Here is a 19,624-nt window from a genome sequence, read left to right on the forward strand (position 1 = left end):
ACTCAAGCAAATGTGATAGTATCAAAGAGTAGGAATGCTTGCTAGAATCATAGTTTAAAAAATCGACCGGAAATCGAACCGGAAAAGTTGTCGGTTCAGGTTTTTACCGATAGGACCGCTGGTTCATCGGTTCGATTGTCGGGTTTTTTAAGCAATAAAATAATATATGTTGAGTAATATATGCGCTAATATAGTGTGAAACAATGGTCAAATAAAATTATTTCCATGCAGTGGACAACAAAGTAGCACATCCGAGTTGGTTATTGGGCCGTGGGGAGGTCCCGCGTACTGCTCACACGACATGGGATTGAATCCCACTTTCCCAATTTCTATTAAAACATTTTCTTGGTTTTTCGTGGTTCAATGGCCCGGTTTTTTAACCGGCTTTCTAGAAAACCAGCCGCTTCGATCGGTTTTCTCCGGTCTGATTGCAAAACAGTCTTATTAGCTTAGAAAACAGCTGAGGCCGCCGGTTCCCTTTTTTCCGGTTCGACCGCCGGTTCGGTCCGGGTTTTTTAAACTATGGCTAGAATACAAATAGTGAAGAATATCGTTGTGGCAAATGTAGGGCTGATCTACAATAATGGGCAAATGTAGGGCTGATCTACAATATCGTTCGCGCCCCCCGTTCGTCCCTCCCCACATCAGTTCCATCGCGATTCCCAACTCGCAAGCAAGCAAGCGATTTCTCTCAGATCTGTAGAGTTCTTAGCTCCGATTTCGCCTTCGAGTTTCCGTTTCCCCATTCAAGCTTAGAGAGGAGATGGCGAAGAATGGAGGAGAGGGCCCAGCGATCGGCATCGACCTGGGCACCACCTACTCGTGCGTCGGCGTGTGGCAGCACGACCGAGTGGAGATCATCGCCAATGACCAGGGCAACCGCACCACGCCCTCCTACGTTGGCTTCACCGACACCGAGCGCCTCATCGGCGACGCCGCCAAGAACCAGGTCGCCATGAACCCCACCAACACCGTCTTCGGTACGTCCTCCTGCACTGCTCCTCTTCTTCTAGCTTAGATGGATCATCTCGTGTTCGTGCTTGTACTGCTACGGTTGATGCTGTGCTCGATTATGTGCGTGTATGCGTTTTTTATGCGATTATGTACCGCAATGCAGATCATTGTAGTATGTAGTCTGAATTTTGTTTTCTAAATTTGTTTGTTCACTGAGCTTAACGAGTAGCAAAGGAATGTAGAGCCAAGTTGGCGTCGTCCAATTCTGCATTCTCATGTATTCGAAGAACCGGCGGAAATATATGCAATCAATCTGATCTAGAATTAAAATCCGCTTAGTTCCAGCGAGATTCTGTAAAAAATTGCTGATTAAGATTTCTGTGCTGAACAATGGGAAGGAAGATAACTTGCTGGGTTAGCTGAACAATTTGTTTGGGGGTAAATTTCGGTTTCTTGTTTGGGACTTTTAAACAGTTCCTTGACTTGTCAAAGCTCTACTGCTGCTCTGCTTGTTTGCTTTTGTTATGAGTTTGAGCGTCAATTATCCAGTCGAACAGTTTGACTGACATTCCTGCTCCATCTCCATCGCAGATGCCAAGCGGTTGATCGGCAGGCGGTTCACCGACCCGTCGGTGCAGAGCGACATGAAGCTGTGGCCGTTCAAGGTCATCCCCGGCCCTGCTGACAAACCGATGATCGTCGTCCAGTACAAGGGCGAGGAGAAGCAGTTCGCCGCCGAGGAGATCTCCTCGATGGTGCTCATCAAGATGAAGGAGATCGGTGAGGCCTACCTCGGCACCACCATCAAGAACGCCGTCGTCACGGTGCCGGCCTACTTCAACGACTCGCAGCGTCAGGCCACCAAGGACGCCGGGGTCATCGCCGGCCTCAATGTGATGCGCATCATCAACGAGCCCACTGCCGCCGCCATTGCCTACGGCCTTGACAAGAAGGCCAGCAGCTCTGGCGAAAAGAACGTGCTCATCTTCGACCTCGGTGGCGGCACGTTCGATGTGTCGCTGCTCACCATCGAGGAGGGCATCTTCGAGGTGAAGGCCACCGCCGGCGACACCCACCTCGGCGGCGAGGACTTCGACAACCGCATGGTGAACCACTTCGTCCAGGAGTTCAAGCGCAAGCACAAGAGGACATCAGCGGCAACCCTCGCGCGCTGCGCCGGCTGCGCACGGCCTGCGAGCGCGCCAAGCGCACCCTGTCGTCGACCGCCCAGACCACCATCGAGATCGACTCCCTGTACGAGGGCGTCGACTTCTACTCGACCATCACCAGGGCTCGGTTCGAGGAGCTCAACATGGACCTGTTCCGCAAGTGCATGGAGCCCGTGGAGAAGTGCCTGCGCGACGCCAAGATGGACAAGAGCACCGTGCACGACGTCGTGCTCGTCGGCGGATCCACCCGCATCCCCAAGGTGCAGCAGCTGCTCCAGGACTTCTTCAACGGCAAGGAGCTGTGCAAGAGCATCAACCCCGACGAGGCCGTGGCCTACGGCGCCGCCGTGCAGGCCGCCATCCTCAGCGGCGAGGGCAACGAGAAGGTGCAGGACCTGCTCCTGCTCGACGTCACGCCGCTGTCCCTCGGCCTGGAGACCGCCGGCGGCGTGATGACGACGCTCATCCCGCGGAACACCACCATCCCGACCAAGAAGGAGCAGATATTCTCCACCTACTCGGACAACCAGCCGGGCGTGCTGATCCAGGTCTTCGAGGGCGAGCGCGCGCGGACCAAGGACAACAACCTGCTGGGCAAGTTCGAGCTGTCCGGCATCCCCCCGGCCCCCCGCGGCGTGCCCCAGATCACCGTCTGCTTCGACATCGACGCCAACGGCATCCTGAACGTGTCGGCCGAGGACAAGACCGCCGGCGTGAAGAACAAGATCACCATCACCAACGACAAGGGGCGGCTGAGCAAGGAGGACATCGAGAAGATGGTGCAGGAGGCGGAGCGGTACAAGGCCGAGGACGAGGAGCTGAAGAAGAAGGTGGAGGCCAAGAACGCGCTGGAGAACTACGCCTACAACATGAGGAACACCGTCAAGGACGACAAGATCGCGTCCAAGCTCCCGGCCGCCGACAAGAAGAAGATCGAGGACGCCATCGACGGCGCCATCAGCTGGCTCGACACCAACCAGCTCGCGGAAGCGGACGAGTTCGAGGACAAGATGAAGGAGCTGGAGGGCGTCTGCAATCCTATCATCGCCAAGATGTACCAGGGCGCAGGGCCGGACATGGGTGGCATGGGCGGTGCCGCCGGCATGAATGAGGATGCGCCGGCCGGCGGAAGCGGTGCGGGGCCCAAGATCGAGGAGGTCGATTAAGCTGAGAGCGGTGGTGATTTTGGCAGCGGGAGTCTGAAGTCTCTGAACTCTGAAGAGTGATGGATTGTAGTGTTTGGCTGTTCTCAAGGCAGGTTTTTTAGTGTGGCTGAGTCGAGAGGGAGATCTTTTGGATGGATGTCAGTGTTGTTGATGTAATCCTCAACTTTCGATCGATTTAAGTAGCCAGCGTTGTACCGGGTGTTTGCTTGGATCAAGTTATCTTCCCTGTTTCGTTCTTGTATATCTGTGCAAAACGTGCCACCGCACGATCAACTGACTTGACCATGGGTTTAGGCTTCAGAGTGCAAAATCTGACGTTCACTACAGAAAGTCCTATTAGAGATTTCAACATAAACTACTCCCTCCGTCCCATCCCTCCGTCCCATAATATAAGTAGATATGAATACGGTTGTATATCGACGTATTCTAGAGTGTAGATTCACTCTTTCGTATTGAAATCTTTAAAAAGGCTTATATTTAGAAACAAAGAGAGTACTTTTTCTTTTGTTCCTCCTTCAGACAGGGTTGCTGTGCCAACGGCCAAGATCTCGGTAAACTTCCCTGAAGCGAGTACCAGCGCTGTACTGAATTTTGCTTGAATACTCGTTGACGAGGACATTCACCGCAGAGCAGGGGGGAGCAGCCTTGGTTGAGAGTGAATTTGCTCGTTCAGGGAGTGAAGATTGCAAAGCAGATTCTAGCAAATTCATGGGATCATTGTTGCTCCACTGTCTTTGGTACCATTCAAAGAGACCATATGATTCAGAATCACCAATAATCTTTTAAATCACTAAGCTCCCTGGAAGAAGAACTCGAGGAATCAATTGAAGCTCAATGTGAGCTGGTACAAATACGAATGCGTTTCGCTAAAGAAAACGAACACGAATGCGTTCCATGCCGCCATCTAGGGCCGTGCTGCTGGCCATGGAGGCTGGGATATTCGACGGTTCCCTCACTAGAGCTGGCGGTTGCGGGCTTGCAGCCACGATCAAAGAGTACGCAATGCTGGTGTTGGCCAAGATGGCCACGAAGACTCAGGACTGGAGCGACAACGATCACCTCATCGGCAGAGAGGCACCACAAGCCATGATGCCCCCTACAGCTTTTATGGATGTTCTCTTCCAGTTCAAGTGTTATTTTCTAAAAAGAATTGCGAACCAACCTGTCGTTGTTGGTTTGGTGTATAGTGGTAAGCATGCTAATTACCCACTCTTCATCAAACTTTTTTTTTCGAGAAAACGCAAAAGCTTTGCGTTTCTTTGCATTGAAAAATGAGGAGTTCAGTTACAAACGTCCCATGACGCGTGAATTACGGTGTGATTAGTGTACATCCCATGTTTGTGGCAGTACCAGCCGGAGGCCGGGTGCCCCAGCAGCCGCCTAAGAGGAGGCCTCGCCCTTGATCCTGTAGAGAAGCGTGTTCATGGATGGCGTTGCGTTGCCGAAGACGCAGCTGTTCCTGTGTTTCCAAACCATCCAGGGCACGAGCAGCGCAGCGGATTTCAGGGCTTTGTGAAGTCCTGGTGGTGTGTTCTCCTTGGCGTGCTTCCACCAGTCCATGAGGGAGGGTTCGCGGTTGGGGATCGGGGCTGGAATGCGCAGCCAAGCCAGAACCTCATGCCATGCCTAGTGGGTGAAGGGGCATTCCGGTAGCAAGTGTCGGAGCGTCTCCGGTTCTTGATCGCATAGGAGGCAGTGGGGGTGATGTTGCAGTCCATGTCGAGCCAGCCTCTCGGCCGTCCAGCACCGGTCTTGGTTGGCCAGCCAGTGAAAGAATTTCACTCTTGGTGACGCCCAACTCTTCCAGATGAGCTTCCAGGAGTAGCAAGTGGTCGATCCAGGGAAGGTGGCCTAGTAGCAGGATTGTGCGGAGTAGGTGCCGCTCGCTGTCCATTTCCAAATCAGCTGGTCCGGGGCGGCGGAGAGCATCGTGCGTGGCATGACCTGCCATAGCTGCAGATACTGCCCAATCTCGTGCAAGCCCAGGTTGCCGTGAATGTCGCATGCCCAGGAGTTGCCAATCAGCCCGTCCGCCATGGTTCTTGCCATGCGACATCGCTTGGGTATGCAATCGTAAAGATTAGGTAAGAGTTCGCGGACGGATTGGCCATTGATCCAGCGGTCCTCCCAGAGCAGGGTGGTCCGCCCATTCCCAATGGCCATGGTCGTGGATGCCCAAAATAGCGCGCGCTCCATGGGTGAGAACCGGAGATCGAGCCCTTGCCCTTCACCAAACTTGTAATTGCCTCCTTTCCTATTATTATATTACCTCCATCCCAAAAAGCTTGTCTTAGATTTGTCCAGACAAGCTTTTTGGGACGGATGAAGTAGTAAATAAACATTTGAGCGCGATAGTAAGGCGGGATTGTGTAAAATATGTCCTGCACATAAGTCGTTTGACACAACATTGGACACTTGATGAAACTTCATATATGAGGACAAACAGTTACCCAAATCATTAAGGTAGCAAAGCAGAGTACTAACACCAAGGGCAAGTATCAAGGCAGTGGTTACATTATACAATATAAACTGTTAGATATGTTGAAAGATTTATTTGCGTGTGAATTTGTCCTACAGTTAATTTTTTACATACAGAAATACAGGTGGTACATGGAAAAAAAAATAGTTGCATAATTCAAAGAAGTTTTAGATAGCAGCGGTAATCGGCATTTACATGACTATGAGCACAAATTGTTGAACAACGGTACATCACAACATTATTGAAACATACGAAAAGATTCTGAAGATAAGAATAGACTGACAACTACAGTAAATCCAAAACCCCAAATCCCCAGGACGTCGATGAAAACATCTCACCGAGAAAGTTATGTATTTGATGCATCTTCAAGGCACGAGTGCTCGTAGTTGTATCTGCTCCATTTCTAAAACTGATTCCTTGTATATGTGGCCCAAACGAAAATGAATATTATGGGCCAAAATTCCATCAACAGGCTGAAAAGGATTCTCGTTGTCACAATTACCAGTGCACGAGTTAGCCCAATTCGAGTACATAATGGTTGTACCAGAAGAGCTGACTTTAACCAAAAGTCCATTTGTTTGCATATGACAACAAGAGGGCTAATGACGCAGATAGCAACGGCAGACTTGTGAGCAACTCGTGCTAGCACGATGTACAAACCTAGTGCAAAAGTTGTTATGAAGCATGTGGCCGATGTTGACCCAAAATACAAGGCTGCGATTAAGTAAATTCTACGGGTCTGTGGGTTTAAAATGGAGTATCCAGAATACATGAGACCTACCATAGCCATCCCAGACAAGACGAAGGAGAATGTGCTGGCTATTATGAATGCATCAAATGCATAACTCCCGGCAAGTGTTGGTGTTCCTCCATTAATATGTTCATCCGCTTTGTAACCTCCAGGAAGGGCAAAAGTAACAGTAAACGTCGCAGTTGCAATTAGAGCCACACCAATGCATAGTGTTTGTGTTGATTCTTTCAACTTGTCTAATTGTTCCGTTTCATCATATTTTAACTGATGAGTGTAGTTTTCTTCAAAGGGATCACGACGACTGCCACCACTCCTAGCATTAACAACTGTCAATGCAAAGTGTATCTTTGCTTCACTGATCTGAAAAGACGAAAAAGAAAAGAAGGTGAAGCCAAACCACACAAATCTCCATTATTTGCTTTCAAATCAAAAGACTGTACCAGGCTATCTACTCCATTAAAAGTAGAGATGTAGATGCAAAAATACCTAGCTTTCGCATTTTTAAAGTCCAAAAGCCTTTCTCCTATAGATGATGTAGATGAAAAAAAAATACATCTCCGTCTTTTGAAGATGTAAAATACAACACCTTGCATTGCAAATTTACATCATGAGCCAGGAGATGTAAACCGCCGCGAATGAACGCCAACAGCGAGCATGGAAGTTCCATTGCCCGATCCTTTTTCCACCACCGCCGTCGCCGCCGCCGCCTATCGATTCCGGCTAGCTCCAGCGCCGCGCCGCCGCCCTGGCCAGCTCCGGCGCCTTCCCTACCCAGCTCCGGCGCCTTCCCTACCTATTCCAGTACGCCGCCAGCCATCCCCGCTGCTCGAACCTGTAGCTGCTCGAGGGTGCGTCGGCGAAGGTCACCGCTACTCGATCCACCATGGCAGTCGCATAAGTAAACCGCACAGGAACCGGCCGCCTTCATCGCCGTGGCCAGCTAGGACGAGCGCGGAGGCAGGGCAGAGGGCCGCTCGATCCAGCCGGTTCCGTGCGCGCGCCTCAGCGGCGACCGTCCCGTGCTCTGGCCTTTTAAATTTTCAAAAAAAACTAACGCCCACATGTGTGGCATCTTGCACATCACCCACACGCCTCCATCACCACTTATTTTGACACGTATGAACAGATGACATCAGCAGGAATCTTTTTGGATTTTGGCTTAAAAATATTTTATCTCTTAATTAAAAAATCAAATTAAAAAATATGTTTTCACCATTAAATCCGTCTCGACGAGATCTTCAAAACTAGACCCCATGTTGATATGTTGCGACAAAAAATAATTTGCCCAAAAGTTGCCATGATGTTTACACTAAGTTGCCATAGTGCTTAAACTAAAGTTGCCATGTGGCAATTTTAGTTTGTAGAGCATGGCAATATTAGTTTTTTGATGATGACAATTCCAGTACTTTGACCATAAAAATTATTTTTTGTATGAACCATGGAAATTTTAAGTGCATCTATCATGACAATTTTAGTTTATGGTTCATGGCAAGTCTAGTTTCTTAATTCTCCGTTTTATAATATATCAAAATTTACTTTTAAATGTAGAAGAAAATAGTTAAAACATATCATGACAATTTTAGTGTAAACATCATGGCAATTCATGTGCAATACACATGGCAACTTTTAACCCAAAAAAATTTCGTCGGAATATATTGATATGAGATCTAGTTTCAAAGATCTCGTCGCGATAGATTTAATGATGAAAATGGATCTTCAATTGGATTTTTCATTTAAGAGATAAAATATTTTAAAAACTAAAAATCCAAAAAGATCCCCACATACGTGCATGCGATGACATGGTGCAGTCTGTGTGTTATAGGACGTGTGTGTTACACGTGTGGGCGTTTGCGTTGTCCTAATTTTTTGACTCGCAGTACAGAATACGGCTATGCATTTTGGATTTTTGGCTGCAGTACAGGACTTTGGGTGCTGCTGCATACAGTCGTTGATTATGTGTGTGTGTGTGTGTGATGAATTTGCAAAACTAAAATTACATGTATAGTTGGAGTTTTGTTCAATACATATGCAATTGTGAAGAACAAACATGTACTAGTTGAAGTTTGTAGTTTTACATCTTCAATTTACATCTTCTATTGGAGTTGCTCTTTTATATCTTTGTTTTTGCATTATTTGTTGGAGTTGAACATTTTTTGGAGATGAAAAAACACTTTTTGGATATGTAAATTTTTAAGTAAAATTGGAGAGGGTCAGGTGGGCCTAGGCTTCCGGCCTTGCTGGGCTTCACGGGTTCCCTCTCCCAATCCTTTTTCTACTTTCTATCTCTAAACCGAAACTTTGAGAAAATAAATAGAGAGGAAATCTCATAAGGGAAACATATTTTATGGACTTAGGAAAATATTTAGTTTTTTTATGAAATTGGTTTGAGGATTTTTTTGGAAGATTTAAATTTGGACAAGTTTGAATAAAATTCAAACACATTTGAATTTAAAAAACCCTTTAGATGGAATCTAAACAGAAACTTTGAGAAAATAAATAAAGAGGAAATCTCACAAGGGAAACATATTTTCTGGACTTAGAAAAATATTTAGTTTTTTATGGAATTGGTTTGAGGATTTTTTTGGAAGATGAAAATTTGGAAAAGTTTGAATAAAATTCAAAGACGTTTGAATTTAGAAAACCCTTTAAATGGAATCCAAATGGGCTGTAATTTTGGACAAGTTTGAATAAAATTCAAAAAAAGTTGAATTTAGAAAGCCCTTTAGATGGAATCCAAATGGACTGGAAGATCAACATAAAACCACATAAGTTGCAAACCAAATAATGCATACATTTCCTATTCATTTTGTAAAGATGGTATGGCTTAAAGTATAATTATTTTCATGTTGTGAATAATTGATGCGGGTCACAGATCAAATCATCACACTGGTGTTTTAGGCCATTCTTATTCGGTAGGGGTATCTTTGGTTTTTTGTCCATCCGTTGTTTTTTCTTCCGTAAGTCGAGAATTATAAAAGGTCCACGATTATTAAATATAGACATTGCACTACCATTAAACGGGGAAGTCCCAAGAAAAGAGACTGTTGGAGGAGCAGAATAATTCGGCTTAGCTCCAAACATACCGGACAATGAAGCACATTCGTACTTCATTTTCATTAAATCCGAGTGTTCCTTAATTTTGACTCGCGTTGCAACGCACGAGTATATGCGCTAGTAGTCTAAAAACTATCTAGCCAGAATTTTCTAGACTTAGCTTTTTTTAAACTGGAACTATTTTTCTTCTACGGGTATCACAGAAGTTGGGAAGTACGACTCTGTCACGACACGTAGTATGGCGTGATCTGGTAATCAACAACAAAGAAACAAATATTGGACTCGAACTAGGACTGGTGGTGGAGATGAATCTGGTGGAACTCGGGCTAGTGGTAGATATATGTAGGTGCGGTGGAACACGGACTGGTGGCGAATCTATGATGGAGGTGAACTCGGATTGGCCTGATGGCGGCGGATATGTATGGGAGGTGGAGTCGAATTGGCGTGATGGCGGTGAATATGTATGGGAGGTGGACTCGGATTGGTGTTGGTATATGGCAGCGGTGATTCAGATGGTGCGGTGGTGGTATATGGCAGTGACGATGACGATGGCGCGGCGGCGGCATGACAACTTGTGAACAGAACTTAAAACTCTAAAAGACTAGACACTAAGATCAACAACGTGACACGATGATGCAACCGCAAATTCAACAAAGCAAACACAGAAAAGATTATGCAAATGGCTCAAATTGGTTTGGATATGATGAAGTAACCCTAATTTTGTTTTGGCTTTTTCATGGACCGTGGGTATGAAGAATAGATGCGATCTAAACTACGAAAAATAGGAAAATCTCACTGAACAACCTGGAAATCTGATACCATTTGAGAGAGACAAAGGTATCACGTCTTTCGATGAGATGGTGGCTATCATTTTTGCTAGAGTGGACTTTGATGATCCGACTACGAACGTGCGAGGACGTCGCGCCTTAGCAATCGCTAAACCAACTCCAAGAGTTATTGACAACCCCGGAGCACGATCAACCTGACCACGAGGGTCTGTTTCCTGCATGCAAACGAAGAACAAGTAAGAAATTGAAATTGCAATCTGGATATTATGAATATAAGAGAAAAGTTTTGTTAATGAAGGTGGGGTTCTGTGATGTCTTTGTCTGGTCGTAGAACACAAATGAAGTACGCGAAGTTGCAACTATGACGAACTTTTAATCTAAAAAAAACTCGAAGTCTAAACGACGCCCTAATGGAGGGGGGATGTCGTTTCCCCTTGGAGGAGGGGTCCGAAACCAAACCTAACTCTGTTCCCCACACATACAGACTCTTAAAACAGCCTATACTGAAGTATTTCAAAATTACATGGGCCTGGCCCAATAATAAAGTGACGCAGCACCTATAATAGCCTCTGGACAAGATTTATGAAGTAGCATCTTGTATATTTCGTTTAAGCCTTCATGCCATTATGGTGGCTTCAAATCCCTGAAATCATCACTTGAAACTCCATCCTTCTTCCCTTTGCGCATGCTATCATCATCATGTTTGATCTTGCTCCAATGTTCATCCTTCTTGTCCAAGCTAGGCCCTTCATTTGTAAGCAAAATAAATGTATCCGATTTAGGCAGCATCATATTCTTATGAACACTAGAATCATTACCAAGAAACGAAAGTACCTGATAATTTAATTGGCGTGCGCGAGCTCTAGTAATTAGTCCAGTATATATGTAGCTGCAGGGATTGTGGGTGTAACTGTAGTACTGATATCCTCATCACTTGGGGTGTAAGACAAATTGCTTGTATACTCAAGTTATATACTGTTCATGATCTTATAAATAAATTAGATGATAATGAACAAAAAAGACGAAAGTATATAAACCTCTCGAGACAGGCTTTCGCCCCGCTTTACAGATAAAGCAACAACCTTCTTGTGCATGGCATAACTTTTATGGTTAATAATCCCAACATCATTTAGGCAATCAAAGCATTATTGATGTTCTATTTCCTAATGCTCCATGCTTCCACAACAAAAAGAAGTAATTATTAACTTCTTTGCGAAAGGGAATGAACAACTATGATCAAAATTGTAGAACCTAATGTATTGTTAGCCCAGATCAATCTTAGAGAAACAGGTGATCTATGCATATAGCATACAGTTTGCAAAAGCTATAAAACAGGAATACATATAAGGTGATTCATCATTACATCCAAGACATAGAGTTTCCAAAAGATCTCCGATAACCAGAGGATAAGGAGAGTTGGTTTCAGGTGGCTACATACTACCAAGTCATATGTAAGATAACTACATCCTGATAACCCAACATGAGCTTACAAAATCTTGCGAGACTTAGTTGCCCTCTCAAAGATATCAACTATGACAGGAGGACAAGACCTTTTAAGGTGTGTGTAGCCTTTGCTTGCCAGCACAACATCCATTCTATTAGCCGTGAGCATAAATTGAACGCAAGCATCTTTAAGGTTGCTGCAATGATGCTGGTCAGCCAGAACTAATGTCATCGCCACAGAATCAACGTCGGGACTCCTGCAAAGAATGCCTTCGCAGATTAGCTTCAGTCTTTCCATGGCATACTTATCTGCAGCCACAAGCAAATGCTTGACCATTTCTTTCTGGTCACTGTCGCAGAGGTCAAGCATGGAAGGCAATGAATCAGTGTAGATAAACTTAAGCAACGCCTTGAAGACACCAGGCTGCATATCCTTGACGGTTATCCTCCCTGTTCTTTTGTCGCTCATCGGCCCATAAAGCTCCGCCTTGAATACCGGTGACCGCATTGCAAGCACAATCTTGTGGGCAAAAAAAGACTCCCTTTTAACCTTGAAAATTACATCTGCTTCCTCCCCTGATTCTAAGAGTTTCCCAAGTTGTCGTACAGATCAGAGGGCGGCACCTGGACCTGGAAGTCCGGCGCGGTCTCCTCCACCTGCGGTTGCCTGACGATGGTGACCTCGCACTTGATCACGAGGCGGTCATCCTCCAGGTACGGTGATGATTCCAAGACTGCCCTCTTCATGAACTTGGGAAGCCCCCAGTCGGGTTGTATGTGGCCGAAAAGCATGGGAGCCACCCGATGGATCAACCTGGTGGTGGCCGGGTCCGACGGGACGACCAGACTCATGTCGAAGCCCGCCCTTACGTCGGTCTCCAACGTCAGTAGCTCAAGAAAGACCGAGACGTATTCTTGGTGTTCATACAGTTCTCCGTCGGGGTAGAAGACGATGGACCACTCGCAGCCACCGACAGTGAAGGTGGCGGAGCGGACAGATTCGCCTATGCCAAGGCCCTTGTGCTAGCTGTACCAAGATATCTCGAACGCGTGCCCTCCTCGTGCGGTCCCTAGGCTGGACCTCGATGAAGTCATGGTGATTGTCCTCTGCGACGATGCCATTGCCGGTGTTTGCGTGGTGGAATTTAGGGCAGCGGCGGCGGCGGCGCGGCGAAGAGGAATTTCCGATTGAAAAGACGAGGCAGGGCTCGACGTTCAGAAAAATTTGTTAGAACTAGCGTTGTAACCTCAACTTCTTCCTTTATCTCATATTGTAACCAAACTCTTGTACCTCTTCTTGTACGCCAAGGCAAGGCCATCGGCCATCGGCCTCTCCTTGTACGCCAAACTCACGCGGCTCCCCTCGAGGGAGTAGGAACGCTTCCACGAAATCCTACATGGTCATGAGAGCCACCTCTTCCCAATACATCTAGCCACGTATCGAAACCCTAGATCACACATCATCGTCTCCATGTCTTCCTCAGCCGGCGTCGCCCTCAACCTCGGTTCGCCGCCATCTGAGAAGCTTGCAAGAGGGAACTATATCCTCTGGAAGACGCAGGTTCTCCCGGCCCTGCGAGGTGCGCAGGTCACGGGGCTCCTGGACAATTCTGACGCCACTCCGCCTAGGATGGTGGAGGTCACGAAGGCGGACAAGACCACGGCCCTAAAGCCGAATCCCCTGTACGGGGCCTGGATCGCCAAAGGCCAGCAGGTCCTGTCATACCTCCTCAACTCCATGTCTCCAGAGATTCTCGCACAAGTCGTCGGGAAGGATTCCACCTTCGAGCTCTGGACAACAATCACAAACCTCTTCGCCTCACAATCGCAGTCCCGGATCACCAATCTGAGAACTGCAATCACAAATACCAAGAAGGACACCATGTCAAGCTCAGTGTACATGGCAAAGATCAAGAGCCTTGGGGATGAACTAGCTGCTGCTGGGCGTCCCGTATCTGATCCAGAGATGGTGGATTATATCCTTGCAGGGCTGGACCGCGACTACAACTCTGTGGTGGCGGCGATCAGCGCTATCAAGGGCACTATCACGGCGGACGATCTCTTCGCTCAAATATCTGCCTTCGATCAAAGGATGGAGATGCTAGGTGACTCCTCCTCAGGCGGTTTTCATTCATTTGCAAACGCGGTTTACAGAGGTCATTGTCTGTCCCGCGGCAGGTCTCGCAGGCGAGGAGGCAGGGGGCGCGGCCGTGGTGATCGCGGTGACCACCAGCCCTCTCCTGCCAATGGAGGCGGCGACTTCAGGAGACGTACTCGACAGCAACAATAGCAGCAGGTGCGCGAGAAGCAACATGACTATCCTGATAGTCAGATTTGCTACAGACATCATCCAAGAGGTGCACGTGTTTGCTGGTAGTGCTATAAAGAGAACGATCAAGAAGAGAAGGAGGCGCATGCTGTCTCCTATGGCGTGGACGCCAACTAGTACGCCGCCAGTGCAACAACAAATCACATTATAGGAGAACTTGACAAGTTAACAATGTGGGAGAAATACAACGGAGGCGACCAAATTCGCACGGCAAGCGGTTCTGGTATGAATATCACACATATTGGTAGTTCAATTGTTAAAAACCCCATGAAAAATTTGCACTTGAAAGATGTCTTGCATGTTCCTCAAACATCCAAAAATCTTGTTTCCGTTCATAGATTCACTCTTGATAACAATGTTCTTATAGAATTCTATCCTTATTTTTTCTTGGTCAAGGACTTGAAAACAAGGAGAATCATTCTTAGAGGACGGTGCGTGGGAGGCCTCTACCCACTCATATCATCATCATCATCTTCCTGGTCCAATACGCAAGAAAACATTGTCACCAAGCCATCATCATCAAGGTGGCATAGTCGTTTAGGTCATCCATCTTCAGTCATAGTTAAATATGTTCTTAGCAAAAATAAACTCTCTTATGAGAATAGTATTGAGTCAGTTTGTGATCTGTGTCAACACGCAAAAAGTCGTCAATTACCTTACCCCATCTCTACTAGTGTGTCACGCCCAATATGCGATACTATCCTAAAGAGACTTGAAGGTCCAACCAAGGATAGAACCGCATATTGAAACGCTTTTGCAAGGTGGATATCATTACATCAACATTACATAATAGATGTGGATACATAAAACACGAATACAACATCACAATACATAAGAGCATCATCCGACTACAGATGAAACACAAACAGAAACTCAAACGACATCCATCCTGCTAGCCCAGGCTGCCGACCTGGAACCTATCCCCTGATTGAAGAAGCAGAAGAAGAACTCAACGCAAGCAAGCATCGCTCTCGCGTCATGATCATCGCATAACCTGTACCTGCAACTGTTGTTGTAGTAATCTGTGAGCCACGAGGACTCAGCAATCCCATTACCATGGGTATCAAGACTAGCAAAGCTTAAAGGGAAAGGAAGGGGTAAAGTGGTGAGGTTGCAGCAGCGACTAAGCATGATATGGTGGTTAACATACACAAATAAGAGCGAGAAGAGAGCAAGCGAAACGGTCGTGAAGCTAGCAATGATCAAGAAGTGATCCTGAACTCCTACTTACGTCAATCATAACCCAAAACCGTGTTCACTTCCCGGACTCCGCCGAAAAGAGACCATCACGGCTACACACGCGGTTGATGCGTTTTAATTCAGATCTGGTGTCAAGTTATCTACAAGCGGACATTAACAAATTCCAATCTGCCTATAACCGCAGGCACGACTTTCGAAAGATTATACCCTGCAGGGGTGTCCCAACTTAGCCCATGATAAGCTCTCGCGATCAACGAAGGATATACCTTCTCCCAGGAAGACCCGATCAGACTCGGAATCCCGGTTTACAAGACATTTCGACAATGGTAAAACAAGACCAGCAAAGCCGCCCGATGCGCCGACAATCCCGATAGGAGCTGCACATATCTTGTTCTCAGGGCAACACCGGATGAGCAATCCCTACAACTAAAACCAGACCTCAAGTTTCCCTGAGGGGGCGCTGCAAAGGGCTCTAGTTCGGACCAATACTTAGACAAGCACTGGCCCGGGGGGGGGGCTAAAATAAAGATGACCCTCGGGCTCCGGAAACCAAGGGAAAAAGGGGTAGGTGAGGCAAATTGTAAAACCAAGGTTGGGCCTTGCTGGAGGAGTTTTATTCAAAGCGAACTGTCAAGGGGGTCCCATAAATCACCCAACCGCGTAAGGAACGCAAAATCCGGGAACATAACACCAGTATGACAGAAACTAGGGCGGCAAGAGTGGAACAAAACACCAGGCATAAGGCCGAGTCTTCCACCCTTTACCAAGTATATAGATGTATTAATAATATAAGAGATATTGTGATATCCCAACAAAAACCTGTCCACCATGGGGCAATCTTCAGCTTCACCTGCAACTAGCAACGCTATAAGAGGGCTGAGCAAAGCGGTAACATAGTCAAGCAATGGTTTGCTAGGAAGGGTGTCAAAGGTTAGAGGCTGACATGGCAATTTGGGAGGCTTGAAGAGCAAATGATAGGTAGCGCAGCATAGCGATAGAACGAAGCAACTAGCATAGCAATGATAGTACTGAGATCCAGGGTAGCGGTCATCTTGCCTGAAATCCCGCTAGGAAGAAGAACGAGTCCATGAAGAAGACAACCGGACGTAGTCGAACGAATCCTCACAACTCCGGAACGAAACCGAAGCTACCGAGAGAAGCAAACCGGAAAGAAGAAAACAACATGGTAAACCAACAAGCATAAGCATGGCATGATGCACAATCAAGTATGATGCATGTCCGGTTTAATGAGGCATGGCATGGCAAAGTGCAACAAACAATACTACAAGTTAAGTGGAGCTCAATATGCAACGAGTTGCATATTGACGAAACACCACATCAATTATTTAGTTCTCTCTCGTTTAGGTACACAACAATATTAAATGTTGTTAAACATGGCAAGAGGTGGAACAAAAGTAATCTAACTATTTAGGCAAGTTTAAATGAGGCCGGAACAACAAACAACAATTCTGGAAAATCCCCATATGCATATTTTAGATTCGGTACTGTTCTGCCCTAAACCATATTTTAAGGTTGTTAAACAGGAAAATAAAGTGGACCATGTTAAACTAGGCATTTTTCCACCCCATTTACATATAAATTTTATTAAAATTGGAGCTACGGTTATTTAGTTATGAATTAAAGCATTTTAGCATGGCATTTATGCAAATTAATTCAAACAACACATTTACACAATTTTAACATGGGTGAAAGTTGCAAATTATTAATCTACACAAAATTCTAAGCATTTTACATGTATAAATTATTTACAAAAGATGCATGGTTTGTGAGTAATTATATGCATGAAGTTCAAGGGTTTTTCTGTAAAATTTGTTAAACACTGGAATAATGCTAAATTCGCAGGACCAGGAAAAAAAACATATCAGGCCGAATTAGAGCTACAGGCCGAAACAGGACATGGGCGCGGGGGCTGCTCACCAGGCCTCATGGGCCGGCTCGGTGGGGAGAAGGCCAGGCAGGGGCGCTGGGCCTTGGAGGCTGCTGGCCCAGGCGCTGCAGGCGCGGTCAACGAAGGGGCGAGGCGGTCGTCGCTCGATCCCGAACTGCGCACGAAGCAGGGGAAGGAGAGGCTGGGCTCTGTCCTTGGCGCGGGCGGGACAGTAAGCAGGGCGAGGCGGTGCTGCTTGATCCCAGGATCGACGAGATGGGGACTGCAGGTGGCGGACGGCGGCGGGGAACAACGGGATGGGCGCGGGGAGGCGCCTGGTTCCAGATCCGGCTAGGGGAGGTGCGGATCGGATCTCCGAGCTGGGGGGGAACGAGCTACAAGGCCATGGCTGCAACTGTTGCCTGAAGAAAAAAGACAGAGAAGAAATCAGAGGGGAAACGCGGACGGGAAGAAGGGAGAGATGACAGGGAGATGGCAGGGGCACGACGGCCTGAGGCGAACCTGCTGGTCGCCAGCAGGAGTAGGCAACGCTGGAAACGGCGGGGAGGTCTACAGGGTAGAGGTCGTCGAGCTCGGAAGGGGTAGCGCCCATGGCCTCCTGGTGTTCCTACTGGAGCTGCTCGCCTGCGGGACGACGGCAAGGGCGGAGCAAGGCGAGGGCGTGGGCGACGAGGGACTGAAGCTGGAGGTCCAACGGGGCGGCACACGAAGTCAACCGAGGAGGCTGTCCATGGAGGCGCTGCGAAGACAACAGAGAGAGCGAGAGCAGCGTGAGAGAGAGAGAAACAGAAGCAGGAGGGAAAAGGGAGCAAGGCTCTCGGGGCACTCATCTGCTGGTTGGATTGGCCGACGACGGGGCTGTCGAGGCGCAGGCATGGGAGCTGCTGCTCCGACGGTGATGGACGGGAGGGGTGGCTCGGGAGGAGAGGTGGAGGTTGATTGGGTGGATCGGGCAGCGGAGATCCCGAGGGGGATTCAGCTAGCGGTGGCGTGAGACCGGAGGGATGGGACATCTCCCTAGATTTTAGGGTTAGTCTAGATTAGGTATGAGGTTGGGCTATAAATAGACAAAGGGGGGAAATTTGGGTCAACCGATCGGGATCAGACGGTCGAGAAAGAATAGACTAGGGGAGTCCAAAAGAGAAAACGAAGATATTTTGTAGATGTTAGGGGATGATCCGGACTCATTGGTCATGACCGCTCAGGTGGGGTTCAGGGGAGTTTCGGACGCGCGCACGAGGGGGCTGCGAGCTGGCAAGAGAGGCTAGGTGGTCACGGTCAAGAGGGAAGCGAAACCCTAATTGGTCTGGAACGGCCAAAAAAAGGAAGGGGGGACACGGCAACTACGAGCGGATACAAGTTTTATGAAAACGATGTCGATGCAATGCGAATGAGATGAGATGCATGACATGAATAAAATGCAAAACAAAAGACAAAAATCCAACCACGAAGGAAATATCATATCGCATCTCTGGAAAATGCAAGAGTCGGAGTTACGAATATGGAAAGTTGTATCCGGGGCGTTACAACACTCCACCACTACGAGAGGATCTCGTCCCGAGATCTAGGATGGCACCGGAGAGAAACGGAAGAGGAAGAGAATAGGTAAAACTAAGTTGCTTCTTCGACCAATGAGTGAAACCACGAACCTTGAGAGGTTGAACAAATTGAAAGAAACAAAACAATGGATATGACCAAGATTGCAAACAGTCCGTTAGAAAAGAGGAACAAGGAACATTACGAGAACTTGAAGGTTGCAAAGACATGAATGACGAGCACAATGGACAAGAAGGAATTGAAACCACTCTGGTTGAAACGAGATAAGAATGAATAAGAATGATATAATTTTGACAGCACTCCGACTGTAAATGGAAGAAATTGAACATGAACTTGACAAGATGAGAGGATACTTGATGAAATCAACAACACACTGCCTCCGGAACTATTGAAAAAATGGCACAAGGGGTAAGAAAATTTCAGATAGCACTCCGGTTGTGAAGGGGGGCAAAACTTGATAAGAAGAAAGAACTTGGATAAGCAAGAAAATAACATGATCTTGACAAAACGAGATGATGGGTCAACGAGAGCAACCTCACAAAGCCTCCGGAAGAAAGAATAGAAGATAGATCATTGGAATAACAGAATGGAGAAGGAAATGCCAACTTCTGCCACAAATGAGCTTGGAAAGCATCCTTGCAAAGAAGAATTGAACAGAGTTGTTGGAAAACCAACAACAAAAGGATATGATCCTCGTGGGCTTATGTAGACATCTCAAAACTTGAGGTGAAATTCTGCCACTACGGAACAAATAATATAATTGATAACACCGACGAGATGAATTTTTTTTCCACCAAGATGATAGAGAGATAACTTGAATCATTG

General features: G+C 47.1%; 1 protein-coding gene and 2 pseudogenes across 1 annotated transcript; 1 reads left to right on the forward strand and 2 right to left on the reverse strand.

Annotated features, from left to right (window-relative positions):
- Positions 1–642: 642 nt before the first annotated feature.
- LOC123071368 (heat shock cognate 70 kDa protein-like) lies at positions 643–3,485 on the forward strand (annotated as a pseudogene).
- Positions 3,486–11,847: 8,362 nt separating this feature from the next.
- On the reverse strand, positions 11,848–12,926 carry LOC123065908 (BTB/POZ and MATH domain-containing protein 1-like; annotated as a pseudogene).
- Positions 12,927–16,389: 3,463 nt separating this feature from the next.
- Positions 16,390–18,256, reverse strand: LOC123065909 (proline-rich protein 36). The gene is made up of 3 exons (XM_044489102.1): positions 17,744–18,256; positions 17,272–17,643; positions 16,390–16,480 (listed from the first exon to the last, which is right to left on the reverse strand). Exons 1-3 carry the CDS (start codon positions 18,253–18,255, stop codon positions 16,456–16,458), a joined length of 909 nt encoding a protein of 302 aa, XP_044345037.1. The 5' UTR covers position 18,256; the 3' UTR covers positions 16,390–16,455.
- Between the last annotated feature and the right edge of the window lie 1,368 nt (positions 18,257–19,624).

The sequence above is a fragment of the Triticum aestivum genome, chromosome 3B (genome assembly GCF_018294505.1).
Source record: "Triticum aestivum cultivar Chinese Spring chromosome 3B, IWGSC CS RefSeq v2.1, whole genome shotgun sequence".
NCBI lineage: Eukaryota > Viridiplantae > Streptophyta > Magnoliopsida > Poales > Poaceae > Triticum > Triticum aestivum.

Excerpts from the sequence above, each read along its gene's own strand:
- LOC123065909 (XM_044489102.1), bottom strand. The coding sequence starts at position 18,255 with ATGTCCCATCCCTCCGGTCTCACGCCACCGCTAGCTGAATCCCCCTCG. Across the intron at positions 17,644-17,743 it reads CTCCTGCTGGCGACCAGCAG|GCAACAGTTGCAGCCATGGC; the intron begins GTTCGCCTCAGG and ends TTTTTTCTTCAG. Across the intron at positions 16,481-17,271 it reads GAGCCGGCCCATGAGGCCTG|CTTCGGTTTCGTTCCGGAGT; the intron begins GTGAGCAGCCCC and ends TTCTCTCGGTAG.